We start from the raw sequence: 15,499 nt of genomic DNA on the forward strand, positions 1-15,499 counted from the left end.
GGCAAACGTTAAGGTCAAATGGTTACATCATTTGTAATTTCAAGACACATAAAAAATCCTGAGGATGCTCTTTTAAAGTCACTATTTTTTTGATGTTTCACACAACACCAGACACCCCCCCCCCAAAAAAAAAAAAAAACTGCAAACACCACCCTGAGGGTGGGAAGGACTGTTTGCAATTACTCCTGGGGTTTCTCAGAAATGCATGATGTATGTCGCTAGCCAGCGAGGAGCTGAGCATCTCCCCAATGTGAAGCAACACGAAGATGACTCATTCTTACCTTCCCCCTTAAATCTGCTCATGTTCCCCGCATCTCCCCAATGTGAAGCAACACGAAGATGACTCATTTTTACCTTCCCCTTTAAATCTGCTCATGTTCCCCACATCTCCCCAATGTGACGCAACACGAAGATGACTCATTCTTACCTTCCCCTTTAAATCTGCTCATGTTCCCCGCATCTCCCCAATGTGAAGCAACACGAAGATGACTCATTCTTACCTTCCCCTTTAAATCTGCTCATGTTCCCCGCATCTCCCCAATGTGAAGCAACACGAAGATGACTCATTCTTACCTTCCCCTTTAAATCTGCTCATGTTCCCCGCATCTCCCCAATGTGAAGCAACACGAAGATGACTCATTCTTACCTTCCCCTTTAGATCTGCTCATGTTCCCCGCATCTCCCCAATGTGAAGCAACACGAAGATGACTCATTCTTACCTTTCCCTTTAAATCTGCTCATGTTCCCCGCATCTCCCCAATGTGAAGCAACACGAAGATGACTCATTCTTACCTTCTCCTTTAAATCTGCTCATGTTCCCCAAGTTGCCCAATCCGCAAGGAAGCGTTTAACCCCTCGAAGGAACAGAGAACAAACTGAACATCATCATCAGGTCCACGTCACTGACAAAACATATGTTATAGGAAGTTGTATATTCATTTTTTTTCCTGTAGAAATGTCTGCTTAATAATTAACAGATGAAGGAGCTTAAATACAACTTCTTTCCTGCACGCTATGCTATAGAGAGGCCAAATACACCTACCTATGGAATGTCAGAAGTACCAAGATAAGATAATATGAGATGAGATCAGATCTTGTTTTGAAGTTCTGCTGACAGCAGCACGGTGTGTGAAGTGCACACACACAAACATGCATCTTTGTTAATAAGTTGAATAAAATGACCACTTCCCAGTTTCTTCCTTCTAACCAAAGGATATAAGTTACTAGCTGCGCAATCAAATACACCTTTATGCCTTTATGGGGTGGTATGTATGGGGCGGTATCTATGGGGTGGTATCTATGGGGTGGTATCTATGGGGCGGTACGTACGGGGCGGTGGGTACCCCTCAGTCTGAACTGGTTCATTAAAGTGAACTGGTTCATAAAAGTACCAGGGTTGTGTGAGATCATAGCGCATGAAGGAACAGGGATACTGTGAGCAGCCTGGATGATGTGACGCTTCGTGACAGAGACTGAGTGACGACGTGCCGGGACAGATTAGCGGGCAGCTCTTTGACGGGCCTCCTGCTCTCCGTCCGCTTCTGTACTGGCATGACGTCATGGAGTCCCTCAGCCAGGCTCCCTGGGAAGCCTCACACGCTTTAATCATTGCTATTATTATAATTATCGCAGCCTATTAATTCTCTCCTGGCCGCGTCCCATTGGATCCTTCCTCTGAAACCATCCAGACAAAGTCGACGGCGAGAGCTGTTGGGAAGTGTAGAGGAGCTGCAGAGGCGCCGCAAACGGCTTTCTCCACAAACCGCGAGCTGTTCGGCGTCTCGCGTGAGGCCTTTGTTTGCCCAGTCAGCTCTTATATTGATCATCCTGTTTGACCTCTGTTTACCTCCCTGATTGGCTCGTCATGCGTGTTCGGCGATGCGGACATAAACCATACAGCCAGGCCCAAATCCAGCGTGCCTGCAGCTTTTGTTTCTGCCCAGTTGTCTGGCCCACTGGTTCTGCATCCTGTCCCAGCGCCACGATTCTTTTCCTTTTACCCACAGATCGCCATTTAGTGGAAGATTAAAACAAAAAACTCTGGGCTGTAAAGTAGGATTCATAAAGAGCAAAGGCTTCTCACTAGAGACCCGCAGTATTTCTATACGTTTAATGTGCCTTATCTCATCGTTAGAGAATTACTGGAGCAGAGAGGGAACAGATTTAAGATACTGACAACACAAAATACACTCATAATGTAAAAACAAACAGGTGAGTATTAATTTAAAAAATATACTACAGTATAATGAATAGCACATCTACAGTATAGATCTACCAGAAGAGAAATACTAGATGAGTTCATGAAAAAACTCGGGCCACTTCCAAGGCTGAACTGTGAGTACTGCTGGTCATGTGACCTCTGATAACCATTGATCATGCCTTAATCTCCGTATCCATAGGTCTGTATTCCGCGCCTGTCTGTTGTGCCCCTTGTGCTGCGAGAAAGCAGGGGCTGCCCATCTCTCTGTCACACAGGGGGCCGCCTCTCCTCAACCCCACGGCTGTGACAAAAGTGCATCCCATTCTCATTCACGAGGGCTTTCACTGACGTGAGAGCTAGGCGGAACTTGAACCACCCCCCCCCCCCCCCCACACCCCCCGCAATCCTTCCTCCAGCTTTCAATGAGAACTTCAAAGGTGCCGGTGCCTGGGAGTTCCTCGGCATGACACCGGCTTGCAGCTGGGTGTCAGACAGAATCCCACTTGTTAATGCCGGGTAAACAGACATTTGGGCTGCTCTGAACCCTGGGACCCCCGCCCCCCCACCCCGGCCCCCTCTCCCCCTCCACTGCCCGCCCACCAGAAGCTGATGCGGGTGTAGATCGTGGCCGTGCCCACAGGAGGTCACGCGGCCCCGCGCTGTAGCTGCCCCGCAGCTGCCGTTTGTCTTCAGACTTTGGCGCTGAGGTGCCGTCGCCTAACGCCATGCTGCACGTTTGAGTGTCACGCGGCGTGTGTCACGGGGCGTGTGTGTGAGGCGAAGACTGGTACCCCGCCCCTGTGTCAACACACACACAAACACAGCTGGTCACCTGATGCGTGCTACACAACCTGACCTCCAGAGCAGGAACTTAGGGATCTTACCACACACACACACACACACACAGGTTTGTATTCATATCTTTGTGGGGACCATCTATTCATTTCTAGTCCCAACAATGACAACTGTAACCCCTACCAAGCCTTAACCATAACCATAACCATAAGTAACCAAACAAAATACAAGTCTTTTGGTGTTTTCACTTTTTTGATTGCAGTCACAGATTTTTATGAAATTGAATTTCCCCTTGTGGGGACCAAAAAAATATGGTCCCCAAGTCAAAATAACAGGCTTTTACCACATTGTGGGAACATTTGGTCCTCATAATGTAATGTATACCTGGACCACACACACACATCTTAGCACACATAAGAAGCACAAGATCAGGTAGACAAATACGCTAAAACTTTAGCAGGTAATGCAGTGCTTTTATGAGCATGTGACGAGCTTAGCTGAGCGTGAAAACGCCCTGCTTCCCTGCCATGCAGCCCTCTGGGGACTCCTCTGAGCTTCATAGCGAGGATCCCCTGGTCCTCACGCTCTTTGCTCTGTGTCACACTCCTGGGTGGTCCGTTGGCACAGTGGTAAACGCTAGCATTTGCACGTGTAACAGCAACGAGACCGCGGCCGGTTCCTTAAGCAGATACCTGCTTATAATATGTCATCCTGCTTACCGATAGCGTCCCAGCCCACCGGTCTTAGGGCCCCAGGCAAATATTTAGGAAACTGCTTCTTAACTAACCTTTCATTCATCTCCTTTTGGAACCTCAGAGACAACAGCTGCAGGAAGTATGTTACACTCGGGACAAAGGTATGATGTTCTGTGATGAAGAATCTCAGCATCTGTTGTTGAAACCCATAATGACCATCAATGCTTTCCATCCATTTGTTCCTACCACACCTGCTTTACCATAATGTCGCACTCATAAAAAGGTCTCTGCGACTCGTCTTCCTCTAAGTTACAGAAGAGTGATGAAGTGTTTTCCCTAGACGGCACATTCTTATACTCCAGGGCTAACTGAGACGATGGCTCTGTGTAAACCTTAAACCTTGGCCAGGTCAGCCAGCAGAAGTGTAGCATGACTGGTTTACACAACGCGCCATCATCCATTGTTGGTTCCATGCCAGCGAGTAAATTAGCTCTACATGGTACCTCAATGGGCAGGACCAACACACTGAAAACCGAAACACTTTCCTCATACAAATCTTTGAGAGCTTTTGAAACTGTTTCAATTTGTTGGATTGACACTTAGAAATTCACATTGTGCAAAGCTCCACGAAACCTCACAGAATAACCCCCTAGGATATAATCAACAGACACTCATTTATTTAAACAGTATTTTAGAGCCCAATCTCTGCATGGCTGACAAATGATATTAACTGCAAGAATGTTTTGGAAAGTTATTGAAGGAATGTGGTTTGTTCCAAGGTCTATAAGTGCAGGGGGATGTTCAGGTCTGGGGGGGGGGGGGGATGCAGAAGGTTTATTATTCCTGAGGCATATGATGTTTCTTCAAGAGACGGTCACCAAGGACTGGCTTCCTGTCCATGACTCATTCATTTCCTTACTGTCTCTAAGGGGGACCGCAGTGTGCAGTAGACAGACAGAGTGGGGGCATGTGCTTAGACATGTGACGTCACGTGTGGATGGAGCTAAGTAATTCTCAGGACATTTTATGGGTGTTTATCTTTTAACCCCCCCCCCCACCCAGACTTCCAAGAAGATATTCACCTACCCACAGCAACAAGTGAGGAACAGATAGAAGTACAATTAAATTAACACGCACCCATTTCTGACATCACGTTTACATCATCAAGCGTTTATTGCAGCAGCCAGCCAGGTCTGCACCTGTTCTCAGTAAGCAAAGGAATGGCACAGGTGCTGATAATTATATAAATTCTCTTTTTTGCTTTTTTCTTAAGTGCACTTGGAGGTAGACTGAGGCCATACCAACGTGCTTTGGCACTCGCAGGTTCCTCAAAGTGTTTCCCAAAAGCACCACTCAGAGGTACTGGCACGTTCGGCCGAAGCGCGGCCCCAGTGGCCACTGTGGATGAGTAATGCTCCGGCGTCTTCCCAGTGCCGCGGGACGGGCGCCAAGGCTGTGGAGAGCCCCGCCCCTGCAGGCGCACAGGGGCGGGTTCGAAGAGTCAGGGCCGCTGCAATGGGGAGTGTCTGGGCCACACAGAGTCTGCTCCACTCTACACCCACTGGAGCTTCCATGAAGGGGAGAAGGTCCTCTACCTCAATTTGGTTTGGATTTTTACTTTCTGGACCTGAACTATATCCACCTCTGATTTTGGGCTTTTCTTTGACCACAGAACTGCAGAAGTTCATTGTTGAATTTCAATTGTCAGGGAACTCAGATCAACAGCATAAAAGCACATATATCTTAGAAAGAGATTCCATCCATCCATCTTCCAAGGGCTTCCCCTGGCGGGCTGGAGTTTACCCTAGGACACACAGACACATGCCCAATGGGCATTTTAGAGATGCCAGTTAGCCTGGCTATTTGCCTTTTGGACTGCGGGAGGAAACTGGAGTACCTGGATGAAACATTTATGACAGAAAATGCAGAGACACAGACAGACAGGAAGTGGGATCTGAACACCACTGCACCCTGGGACGTGGTGTGCCAACAGTGACAACATGTCATCCTGCAACCTTATCCAATCAAGTACAATTTTACTCTTTATAGTACCTGGGCACAATGGTCAGTTATTTAGTGAACGGAGTGAATGACATACAGGTCTCTGTATTAATTTTGGCCCCTATTACGCCTCCGCACCTTAAGAAAAAAAACATAGATTGACACCTGGGGTGTGGGGGGAGGGAATGGGGGTTCCATGAAGTATGATTTCTCAGTTAGTTGGGTGAACTTAAGTTAGAAGCCGTGATTTAGGTGAGGAGCATTCCTATTGGACAATCATAAGGGTTTTGTAAGGAGCATTCCTATTGGACAATCATGACTTCTAGCTTAAGGTGACCCAGCTGACTGAGAAGTCCTGCTTCGTGGAACACGCTGCTGCTGACAGAGTTCTTATGATGATTTATTTTTAAGAGAAATGGTCACTCAACACAGCAGCCCTTGTGGAACCTGAACGTGTACATCGGGACCCTTTCACTGACCTCTGGATACAGCAGGTTTTCTCATGGTCTGGGACTGGAAAACTCAGGAAACTACGAATGAATTATCGGAAGCTTCAATAAATTCCTACAGATCACCCCCTTTTTTTTGTCATACTGAGGGGTGTTTATGAAAGGTCCCCCTGAGCATTGGGCGGTATCAGTTAAGCCGCGTCAGTGTTTGCACGCCACAGGCTTAAATCATTGGCATGAACCTTGCAAAGAGGCTGATGTTTAGCACAGGGGTACACATCCCCACGGCTGGTGAAATACTGCACGAGCTGGCCGACACGACGCATTTACGGCACGCCGAGCTGCACGTTACTCCATCGCCATAATCCCTCCACGTGCAGCCGCTCAGGTAGTAGCTGACTCAAAGTCACCGGCTCATTTTTCACCTACTTTATTTTTCACCGGTGAGACGTGATTCATGGCTTGGCGCTCCAGCTAGCGGGGGCTGGTCACCCAGGAGAATGACTGAAAATCCCCCGCCTGTACGCTGTGCTTTTCGGAGAGGGTCAGCCCCGTGACACGTCTCGGGGGGGCCATTCCCTTTGCGGATAAGCAGTGCTGTAGCGTGATCTTGGTAGGTGGGTGTCCTGTTATACTGTAAAGCTGTGTATATGCACTTCTCTTGTGATCGATGCTTTTTTTTAGAGGTTGGTGTACACTGAATACCTATGTAGACCCACCACGACATCTCTGGGGATAAGGGAACTCCCCCAAAACCATTTTTACCATAGACCATTTTTTCAGAAAGCCAAAAGCCACACCAGTATCAATCAAATGAAATTTACACAAAATATGCAGTGTAAGCACCAGCGATCAGTTTGGGTGGGGGGGGGGGGTACTATTTTCTATTCATTTGAATGAGCTGTCACGTTTTTTTTTTTTTTTTTTTAAGGCAAAAATAGACTCCACTCAGGATTCAGAATGACTTCACACAACTTAGGCTTAATCTATTCATTGTGAAAACAGGAAATGGGGGGAAAAAAACACATACAATATAAGTACTGTGCGACAGCCAATGATCACCCGGCCTCAAGCTTGGAAGTTTGTTTAAACAGTTGTTCGGTTGTTTAAGATGCATGTCTCGGAGAAAAATAAGAATGCAATCGCTTTAAAGAAACAGTTGCTGTTTTTTTACATCAGTTGTGACCATATGCAGTAAATTCCTGCCGTTACTAGAATTCTCCTGAGACAGGATGTTTTATGTTCTTTTGAAAATGAAAGACGCTGCACATCTGAAACCCATTAGCCAAAGGAGCTGTTAGCGAGGGGAGAATTCCTCCAGTTTTCTTGGAATCCTGAAACTTTATTTTTCAGCTTTTTCTTTGTCTCCCTTTCCTTCTGCTTCTTTTTTTTTACCAGTTACAAGAATCATGGAATTCCTGAATGCCTTCCCAGGAAGTCTCACTGCATGGCCCAATGATTCTAAAGCTTTCTAAACGGATCCCATAGAGCGGACTCAGTCCTGTAGGCTCAGGCTGCATGTTTATAAGAAGCAGAAAAGTGTGCTAAAGGGAGCTGAGACAAAGCGTCCTATCAGAGAATGAGCCACGGTCACATGCACACCCACACTCTGATTGGAAGATTACACTCGCCCTCTGCGAAACAGCTTTTTTTTTCCCTGACACAAATGCACCAGTCAGTCCATGTGTATTTTATAAAAAAAACAGAACCTACACCACATTCTCTCACCCCTGAAGTCTTCCTTGTCTCCCATGCATTTTAAAAGTGCTGCATTCCTCTGAATCTGCATCACCGGACTGGCACATCTGCAGGGGAGCGGAGAGGAACGAGCGAGACTTTGTGTTGCAGGGGCGGGGAGTGGGGGGGGTGGTACCCGTGAATGCCGCTTTAACTAGCTTTTACAAACTCCAGGAAAATGAGTCAAACTACTGGACAGCTGTGATTAGGCTGGTGTAAGACAAGACTGCAAAAATAACCTTCTAAGAATTACAGTGCTCAGATGATTGTAAGAAGGCAAATAAAATGAGAGTATGATAACATGGTCAAAGGGGCTTTTCTTTACGAGACGACCTCGGTCAGACAGCCCCCCCCCCCAATACTCTACAAGCCGCTCTGCTTCACCACGGGGGCATGCGACAGCCCCAATAAAGCTCTCTCTCTATGTGTGATTTGTTAACTCGCCCTGCCCTAAAACCAACCATCAGTGTCGGTCACCACAGCCAAAGAGAGTCTCAGCTTCTCAGTCTGTCTTCTCTCCCTTTGCCGGCTTTTCTCGCCTCAATGGAGAGGGAATGATCGCTGTTTCTCCGCGGCTGACTGCTGGACGGCAGGGATCCGCGCTCCGCCGCGTTCCTTCCCGGCCCCTCGGCCTGCACCGCGGCGTCTCCCTGGTGACGGTTACAGACTCCTCCACAGGCACATCCTGCAGCCTCTATAACCAGCCCTGTTTCAATTTAAAAAAGGCACAAAAGACATCAACGAATAGGAAGTTAAGGGTCCCTCTGCGCTCCTGAATGTCTGCTGTGCCTGTTTTTACACGACTGTGGGAGATTCCAGGGTCTGGGATGACACAGAAATGGCTGCAGCGTATGTGAAGCACAGGGAGCACAAGCGACTGCAGTCGTGAGACCACTGGTCTGGGAGGTCTGTCGGCCCCCGTGCCCCCCCCCCCCCCCCAACAAGCTGCACCTTCCTTTCAGCCTCGCTTGGGGGTTTCAGACACTTACCAAACAAAAGGATTCCTATCTTTATTTACACAGATTACATATATTTTAGCTCTGATTTCGCAGTCATACGCATAAGCCAAAGCTCCGGGAGAATTCCACTGAAACAGGGTGCAGACGTTTTCTGTGCGGATTAACGTCTTGGTAGTAAATGGTACTGTAGCATAATTACTGTGATCTTCAAGCGAGTAACACCGCAATTTTCCAGATGTTTGAGATTCACGGAGGATGTGTGGGTATATTTCTTTTTAACGAAACCTTATTAAAAAGCGTTTTTTTAAAACAGCACATTATTTGCGTAATTCATTTTTTGCCTTTAAAATAGATTGGAATATTGCTATGCATTTAGTGCATTTACATGGTTAGGATTACAATGAATTATTCCCGGGTCAGATGAGAGAGAAAAGATGGTTTAAGACATACTGGTCTTGGGATTAATGTGTATTTTTTTTATTGCAGCTGCTCTGGAAGTACAACGGTGTGACTGAATGTCTGTGGCCAGCCCTCTATCCCGCGCTGCCCCGTGGGCCTTAAACATTACTAGGAACAAACTGGGCCCAAAATCAAAAATGTGCTCTCTTCCGCACCCCCCCCCCATTCCTAATTCCACCCCCCCCAATCCACTACCACCTCTCCCCCCCCAAAAATCACAACACCACGAATCAAATGTGGCTCTTAGAAAGTCCGTGCAGAATCGGCCTGTGAGAAATGAGGCAGCTCAGGGCACAGGCTCGACCCATATGGGCACCAACTGTGTTCTCATCTGGTTTCTGTACGACTTGTCATTTCTTATATGCAATCATAGCTGGGAAACGCCCCAACTTCCACGCGAAACGAGGTACGATTTACTGCGTCTGCCCCCAGCAGTCGCCGTAAGGCTATCTTCTGTATGAGCGACGCTAAACAAACAAACTTCCATCGGTATGTGACAACTGGCGGGAGTGTTTTTTAACAGAGAGAACTTACAGGTCACCTTTGCAGTGTGCAGACGGCGGCTGCGTTTAATGTCTTTGTTCTCGAGGCCGATTTCTGCACGGCATCATGGTCAGGGATCATGTAGCTCTTTCACGGTCCCGAACAGGAGTCACCCTCCCAGGCCGCGTGCGTTTTATACGGCCGGCTCCAGGCGTCCCCGACAGCAATAATGTCCGCCGTGCCAAACGGGAAAAGACCAAAGCTGAAGCCTCACTTGTTCTCAAGTTGCCTTTATCAATGAAAACAAACACGGAAACCCAGCAGAAGAGAATGGAGGAAGGAGAGAAGAGTGGAGGCTAATTCGGAACACTGGCCTGGTCCCCGTGGATCAAGACAGCATTGCTTTGGTATGACACAGAGTGGGGGGTGGGGGGGGTGGATCTGTTTATGGAGGAGATAAAACACAGTTTGCTGGGGTGATAAATAAAAATTATCATTCACACCCCTAATTCTGCAACTGGCTAAGTGAGACCATTGAGGTCAAGAACACATAAAAATAATGTTTTTGACTTCAGTTGGCCACATCTGAAATCGTTCTTACATCTCGCTCCACCCGGGATGTGCGACTTTTATTCACCGTTTCTGTCAGTTTGCTTTAAAGTTTAATATGGCAGGCTGATGAAGCAGCAAAGGAGGAGCGTGAAAATTGAAGCAAGACTTCAATGGTAACTGTGAGGGAACATCATGAATGTCCTGAGTCCTCTGCATCGTGCTGTCGTGCTCCTCTCCTGAAGGACACGTCACTGGACATGCCGGCACTAGCATTCGCGAGGCACTCAGCTGCTCAGTCAGTTTGCAGATGTTCACTTCCTTTGTGCTGGAATGGCGCATTTGAAGGCTGTGGTGGAGAACAGATCTCCAAGTCACACAAGGGAGCTTTTCCTGACTCCCAATTATCTTTCAGATGTGCTTCACTTTAAACGGATCCCAAGATGTTGTGAGAAGTCAAAACACATGTTTGGACGACAAGCATTTTTACTCCTCGTTCTATTATTAAGGGAGACTTTTCACAGTAACCCGTCATTGTAGGGTATGATTTTTTTTATGCGATGTGTACCGGCATGTAACAGAACACAACATCCGCTGGCATGACGAGTCTCAGTCTCACAGTGGGCCCCATAAAAGGTGCCTGTATCTCAGCGCTTAAGCGACGCTGCGAGGTCCTGACAGTACTGTTGGCGGACGCTTCTTAAAATGCTCCTCAGTTCTGCTTCTCAGGGCAGGTGGCTCCACAGCCGGCCGGTGTAAGGAAGCCACATGACTTTCAAATGGAGATACGTGTGTGTATTAGAGTATCTGTGAGAGTGGGATGGAGGGAAAGAGGGAGAGCAGAGGAATGCGGTGGGTTTGCCCTGAAGTCCGTCAGCGACCCCCCTTTCTCTCATGCCTTAAAGAAGGACCTCCCTCCTCCCAATCAGGATAATGCTTTACCTTTCCCCCCTTTTTGTCACAAGGGGACAGTTCAATTCTTCATCCTCAAGCATTTACCCCATTTCTATTAGCAACTCTGGACTCACCTATCAGGCACTCCAGCAATTGCAAGGTATAGTACTGCTTCAAATTCGACTTATATTGAGCTCCAAGCTCTAGAAATCGAATATTGTGTCAATGTATTTATATAATAACCAAAAATGTCTATGTGCTTTAAAAACACGTCAGTAAATCTGCATTAATAGAATAATATGTCACCTAGGCTATAGCCCAGTGAAAAATAACTAATTTTAAACGTAATGATTTTATAATGATGTGTGTATATATATATGATCGCCGATCATTGTTGAGTAAATAGAATTTAGGAAGCAAACTGTATACTCGTGCAGATATAGAAAGCCGGGCTTAAGATCGAACCTTATATTATTCTAAGCAAGTTTCGAAATTACAATATAATGTACAATGGGAGAAATGTCTTGAGTAACGGGGCTGCATTGTACAGAGCGGTCTGCACGGCGGGGGGGGGGGGGGGGTTCGCCGCTGCTGTTAGAACGGGCGCACTTTGAAATAAATAGCTTAAGCGAATGGAAAATGTGTTCATATTTACATGAAAATAACACTGATATTTATCACTGAATCAAGTATCGTCTTCTTGCTTGTTGCATCTCTTCAGTTCTGTGGGTGTTTTTTGGTTCGTGTCGACTGTGTAAAATCGATTTTTTTTTTTAAATACGGGACTTTAATCATCGGAAGAACATTAATTAAAACGCGTGCAACCTTACGGACAGGGACGGATTATTACCTGTAGAAACGAAACGGAAGAAAAAAACTTTCTTTGTTCGGTGCTGGAATTCGTCCCGCCCCCATTCATTCGGCAGGCAGCGGCAGTGAGCCGGGCGCTGGGGCTTCGCCTGGAAGTTTAACGTAATCTCATATAAACCTGGGAATTAACCAAGTGCCGTCTATTTTCGCTTATGATATGGTTTATTAATCTCTAGAAGAAATGGTTCAAAATACACGTTTGAAGTTATCGATGTGCCCATTTTGCCACTATAGCAATTATCAGTTTAAAGTTAGATGATTGATATCTATTAAAATGATAATCACGTACTGTGCTTAATGGTGAAGAATAGGCTAATAAGGTTTTTGTATACGGAGCTGCTGCGGAGTGGCCGCGACTTGTCCGTGTGGCTGTATTTTGGAAGGAAGATGGAGAATGGCCATTATTATGTGCAGCATATCCATACTTTGTCAACGGCCGTTAAATGTAAAGTTTTTGTAATTCCTGAAAAATGTAATTCAGGATGCATATACTTTAAAACTGAAAATGCTCTTTCGGCAATCTTTACATTTCCCAAAAGTGCCTACTTCTTATATGCGTTTCCCACCCTGTCTCTGACCCAGCGCCGCGGTCTTGGGAGCCGCAGATAAAGTCCGCAAAGCCGCTTGTAGCCGCGGGGCAGGAAAAAGGCAGAGCGGGACCCCCGGAGAAGAGGCGCTAAGGGCATGTGGAAGCTCGGCAAGCTGGTGCTGGCATGGGCGGCCGTGTGCTGGGCAGCCCTCCAGAGCGCCCACGGCCAGGGGGACGGAAACTACCAGGCGAGCCGCTTCAGTGCGCCCACCGAGGAGAGGGAGGCGCAGAGGGTCCGGAGGAGGGGCCCCGAGTCGCTGCGGGGGTGAGTCTTTTGTTTCATCCCTGTTGCGAAAACTCCAGATTCAGCCTTGATTTAATTGTGACAACGCGGATAAGATTTTAGAGCCTGTAAGGGAAACATTTGATATATCGCTCCCACAGTTATTTAACGGGAATCGCCTGTTTCACATCAAATCTTATTTCAGTTTTAAGGCTTATCCACGATAAAACTTATTAGGCAAAGTCAGCAAGTTGTACAGCATACCTTTTGATAAATACAACTATAGTTCTATTGTGGATACTTTAATTCAGCAATGTTCCTTCAATAATTTGCCCAATGAATGTGGGACAGACTGGTTTTTATTTAACGAATGACTTCTCCCACAAAGTAACTGGATGACATAGATGTCACTGTTGTGTTTGCTTATTGTGCATGTTCGTGTGCTTCAGAAACAAGATGTTTTTTGTCCCGAATAGTTTAAGCCCCGTCATTCCCATTTCTTTCTCCCACAATCCCCGACTCCCCAGCCGAGCTGCGGAGGAAACTGTATTTCGATCGGTCTGATCCGCAACAAGGGGCGCTTGTTCAGTCTGCTGCAGGTGACAACGTAAAGAAAAACACAGCTCAGCCAAGCCAGCTTTCAGTAAAGAAAATAAATGCTTTTAATCACTAAAGGAAAATTGTGTAACATGGAACACGCCCCAGTGAAGTAATTTTTAAAACCTTCACAGTTCTCCGTAATGTTAACTTGAGTGTGCGAAAGTTTTTGAACTGTCAGTGATTTAGGTTTGCAGTGCAGGTGTTGGGTCTGTTAACAGCTGAGACGCTAACAGGCTCCCAGAAATATTTTCCTTTAACATTCCAAAACCAACAATGGGTTTTTTCACCCCCATAATGTGTCGTCCATTACTTGACAAGTTATACCTTTGTCACTTGTGTAGTTTTACTATTTCCTGCATAGACTTCATTTGGTCATTTGAAATATCAAGAGTCTTATGCTACTGAAGAGAGCCAAGTAAAGATATCAGACCATATTGCTCAAAAACGTTGCCAAAACAGCCAGATCATATCCAGACTCTTGATTCAACCCAGTTTGTTGTAGTCCATGGTCTATATTAATGGTAAATAAATCCAGTCTCCTTTTTTGCATAAAATCCATGCTGCCTTGGGCTTCTGCTTCTATACTTATCTTACTTGCAAAAAAAGAGTCTTTGTTGGTCCTGCTCCTTGTACCAGGGCAAGAAAAAACATATCGAAGGCACAGTACACATTAGCCATTATCTAAGAGCTCTGTTGGTAGCAGGAAGTGTGATCCATTGTCATAAGAACATAAAAAATTCACAAATGAGAGGGGGCCATTCAGCCCATCAAGCTCATTTGGGGAGAACCTAACTAATATCTCAGAGTCTATCTAGCAAAATCTTATCTAGCTCTGATTTAAAGGAACCCAGGGTTTTAGCTTGCATTATACTAACAAGAAGACTATTCCATACTCTAACTGTGGTTTGGTTATTGTCCAGTAACTTTTTAAGCATCCCTTGAGTTTCGGTGGATAGAAAAGAGTGCAAAAGTGGAAAGTGAGTCAGAGTTCGAGCACAATGATGTGATAGTGATTCTCTGAGCACGCTGGGCTAGTGTTTGTGGAGCACAGCTATCCCAGAAATGTCCATTACATCAGGCTATGGTTGCAGTGCAGCAATACGGTGTTGAGCAATAGTTGGCCCAGTGTTCCCAGCTATCCTGAGTCAGACGTTGCTAGATATCGTTATTGCTGTGAGTTTGAATGGGTCTGGTGTGCTGGCTTGCGTAGTAAAACCCAATTTGGACCATATCAGAAAGGACGTAGTGACCTAATCTCCAGGGGAGCTCCTGAACAGCACCGATAAGAACAGATCTGGAAGCTGAAGCCTCTGTCAAGAAAGTTGTTTGCACTTAAAAATGGCAAATGCCAATGAGTACGTATTAATGATTAATGACTCTTTGCGGTAACAGTGATTCTTTACAGCCGATTAGGTGAAGGGGGAGAGGTTTGTATATCCTATGTTTGGCAGTGTCTAAGCACAGAGGACTGCATTCAACACCTCAGGGTTCTTCCAAAGTCACCGTCAGTTCCACCCCATGGGCCAATGAGTTTTCTTCATCGCTCCTCGAAAATCCGCCTCGTTTGTTACTGATATCGCGTGATTGACAGTGAAATCGGAGCTAATGTCCCCAGCTGAGGGGAAACGGGCCCTGCTGATAGGTTAAGGGTGACCTATTTTCTGCTGCTGAAACCCCTTTCTGTTTATGTCAAAGTAGTAAATAGGTGGGAAGGAGGTAAAGAGCAGACAAGCAGCAGAACTCCTGAAATTCCAGATGTTCACTAGTTGTTGATGTTTTAGTCATCTGTTGTTTGTTTATATTAAACCAGTTTAATCAGTTTTTCCTCTGTAATTGATACCTGAATACATCCATCCATCCATTATCCATACTTCTTTATCCATCTGGGTCGCGGGGAAGCTGGAGCCAATCCCAGCATCTTCGGGCGAGAGGCGGGGTCCACCCTGGGCAGGCCGCCAGTCCACCACAGGGCCAACACAGACAAACAGCCACATAC

The 15,499-nt window shown here is 46.4% G+C and overlaps 1 protein-coding gene across 2 annotated transcripts in view; it reads left to right on the forward strand.

Annotated features, from left to right (window-relative positions):
* The first annotated feature begins 11,100 nt into the window (after positions 1–11,100).
* Positions 11,101–15,499, forward strand: part of fbn2b (fibrillin 2b) — a 49,401-nt gene continuing 45,002 nt past the window's right edge. Inside the window, exons 1-2 of one of the 2 annotated variants that reach the window (XM_023843919.2) lie at positions 11,101–11,381; positions 12,674–12,945. In XM_023843919.2, coding sequence (XP_023699687.1) covers positions 12,776–12,945 — 170 coding nt within the window. In that variant the 5' untranslated portion in view covers positions 11,101–11,381; positions 12,674–12,775. Of the gene's footprint in view, positions 11,382–12,146; positions 12,194–12,673; positions 12,946–15,499 lie in introns of those variants that run through there. The other variant, XM_023843918.2, reaches the window with a different exon arrangement.

The sequence above is a fragment of the Paramormyrops kingsleyae genome, chromosome 15 (assembly GCF_048594095.1).
Source record: "Paramormyrops kingsleyae isolate MSU_618 chromosome 15, PKINGS_0.4, whole genome shotgun sequence".
Taxonomy (NCBI): domain Eukaryota; kingdom Metazoa; phylum Chordata; class Actinopteri; order Osteoglossiformes; family Mormyridae; genus Paramormyrops; species Paramormyrops kingsleyae.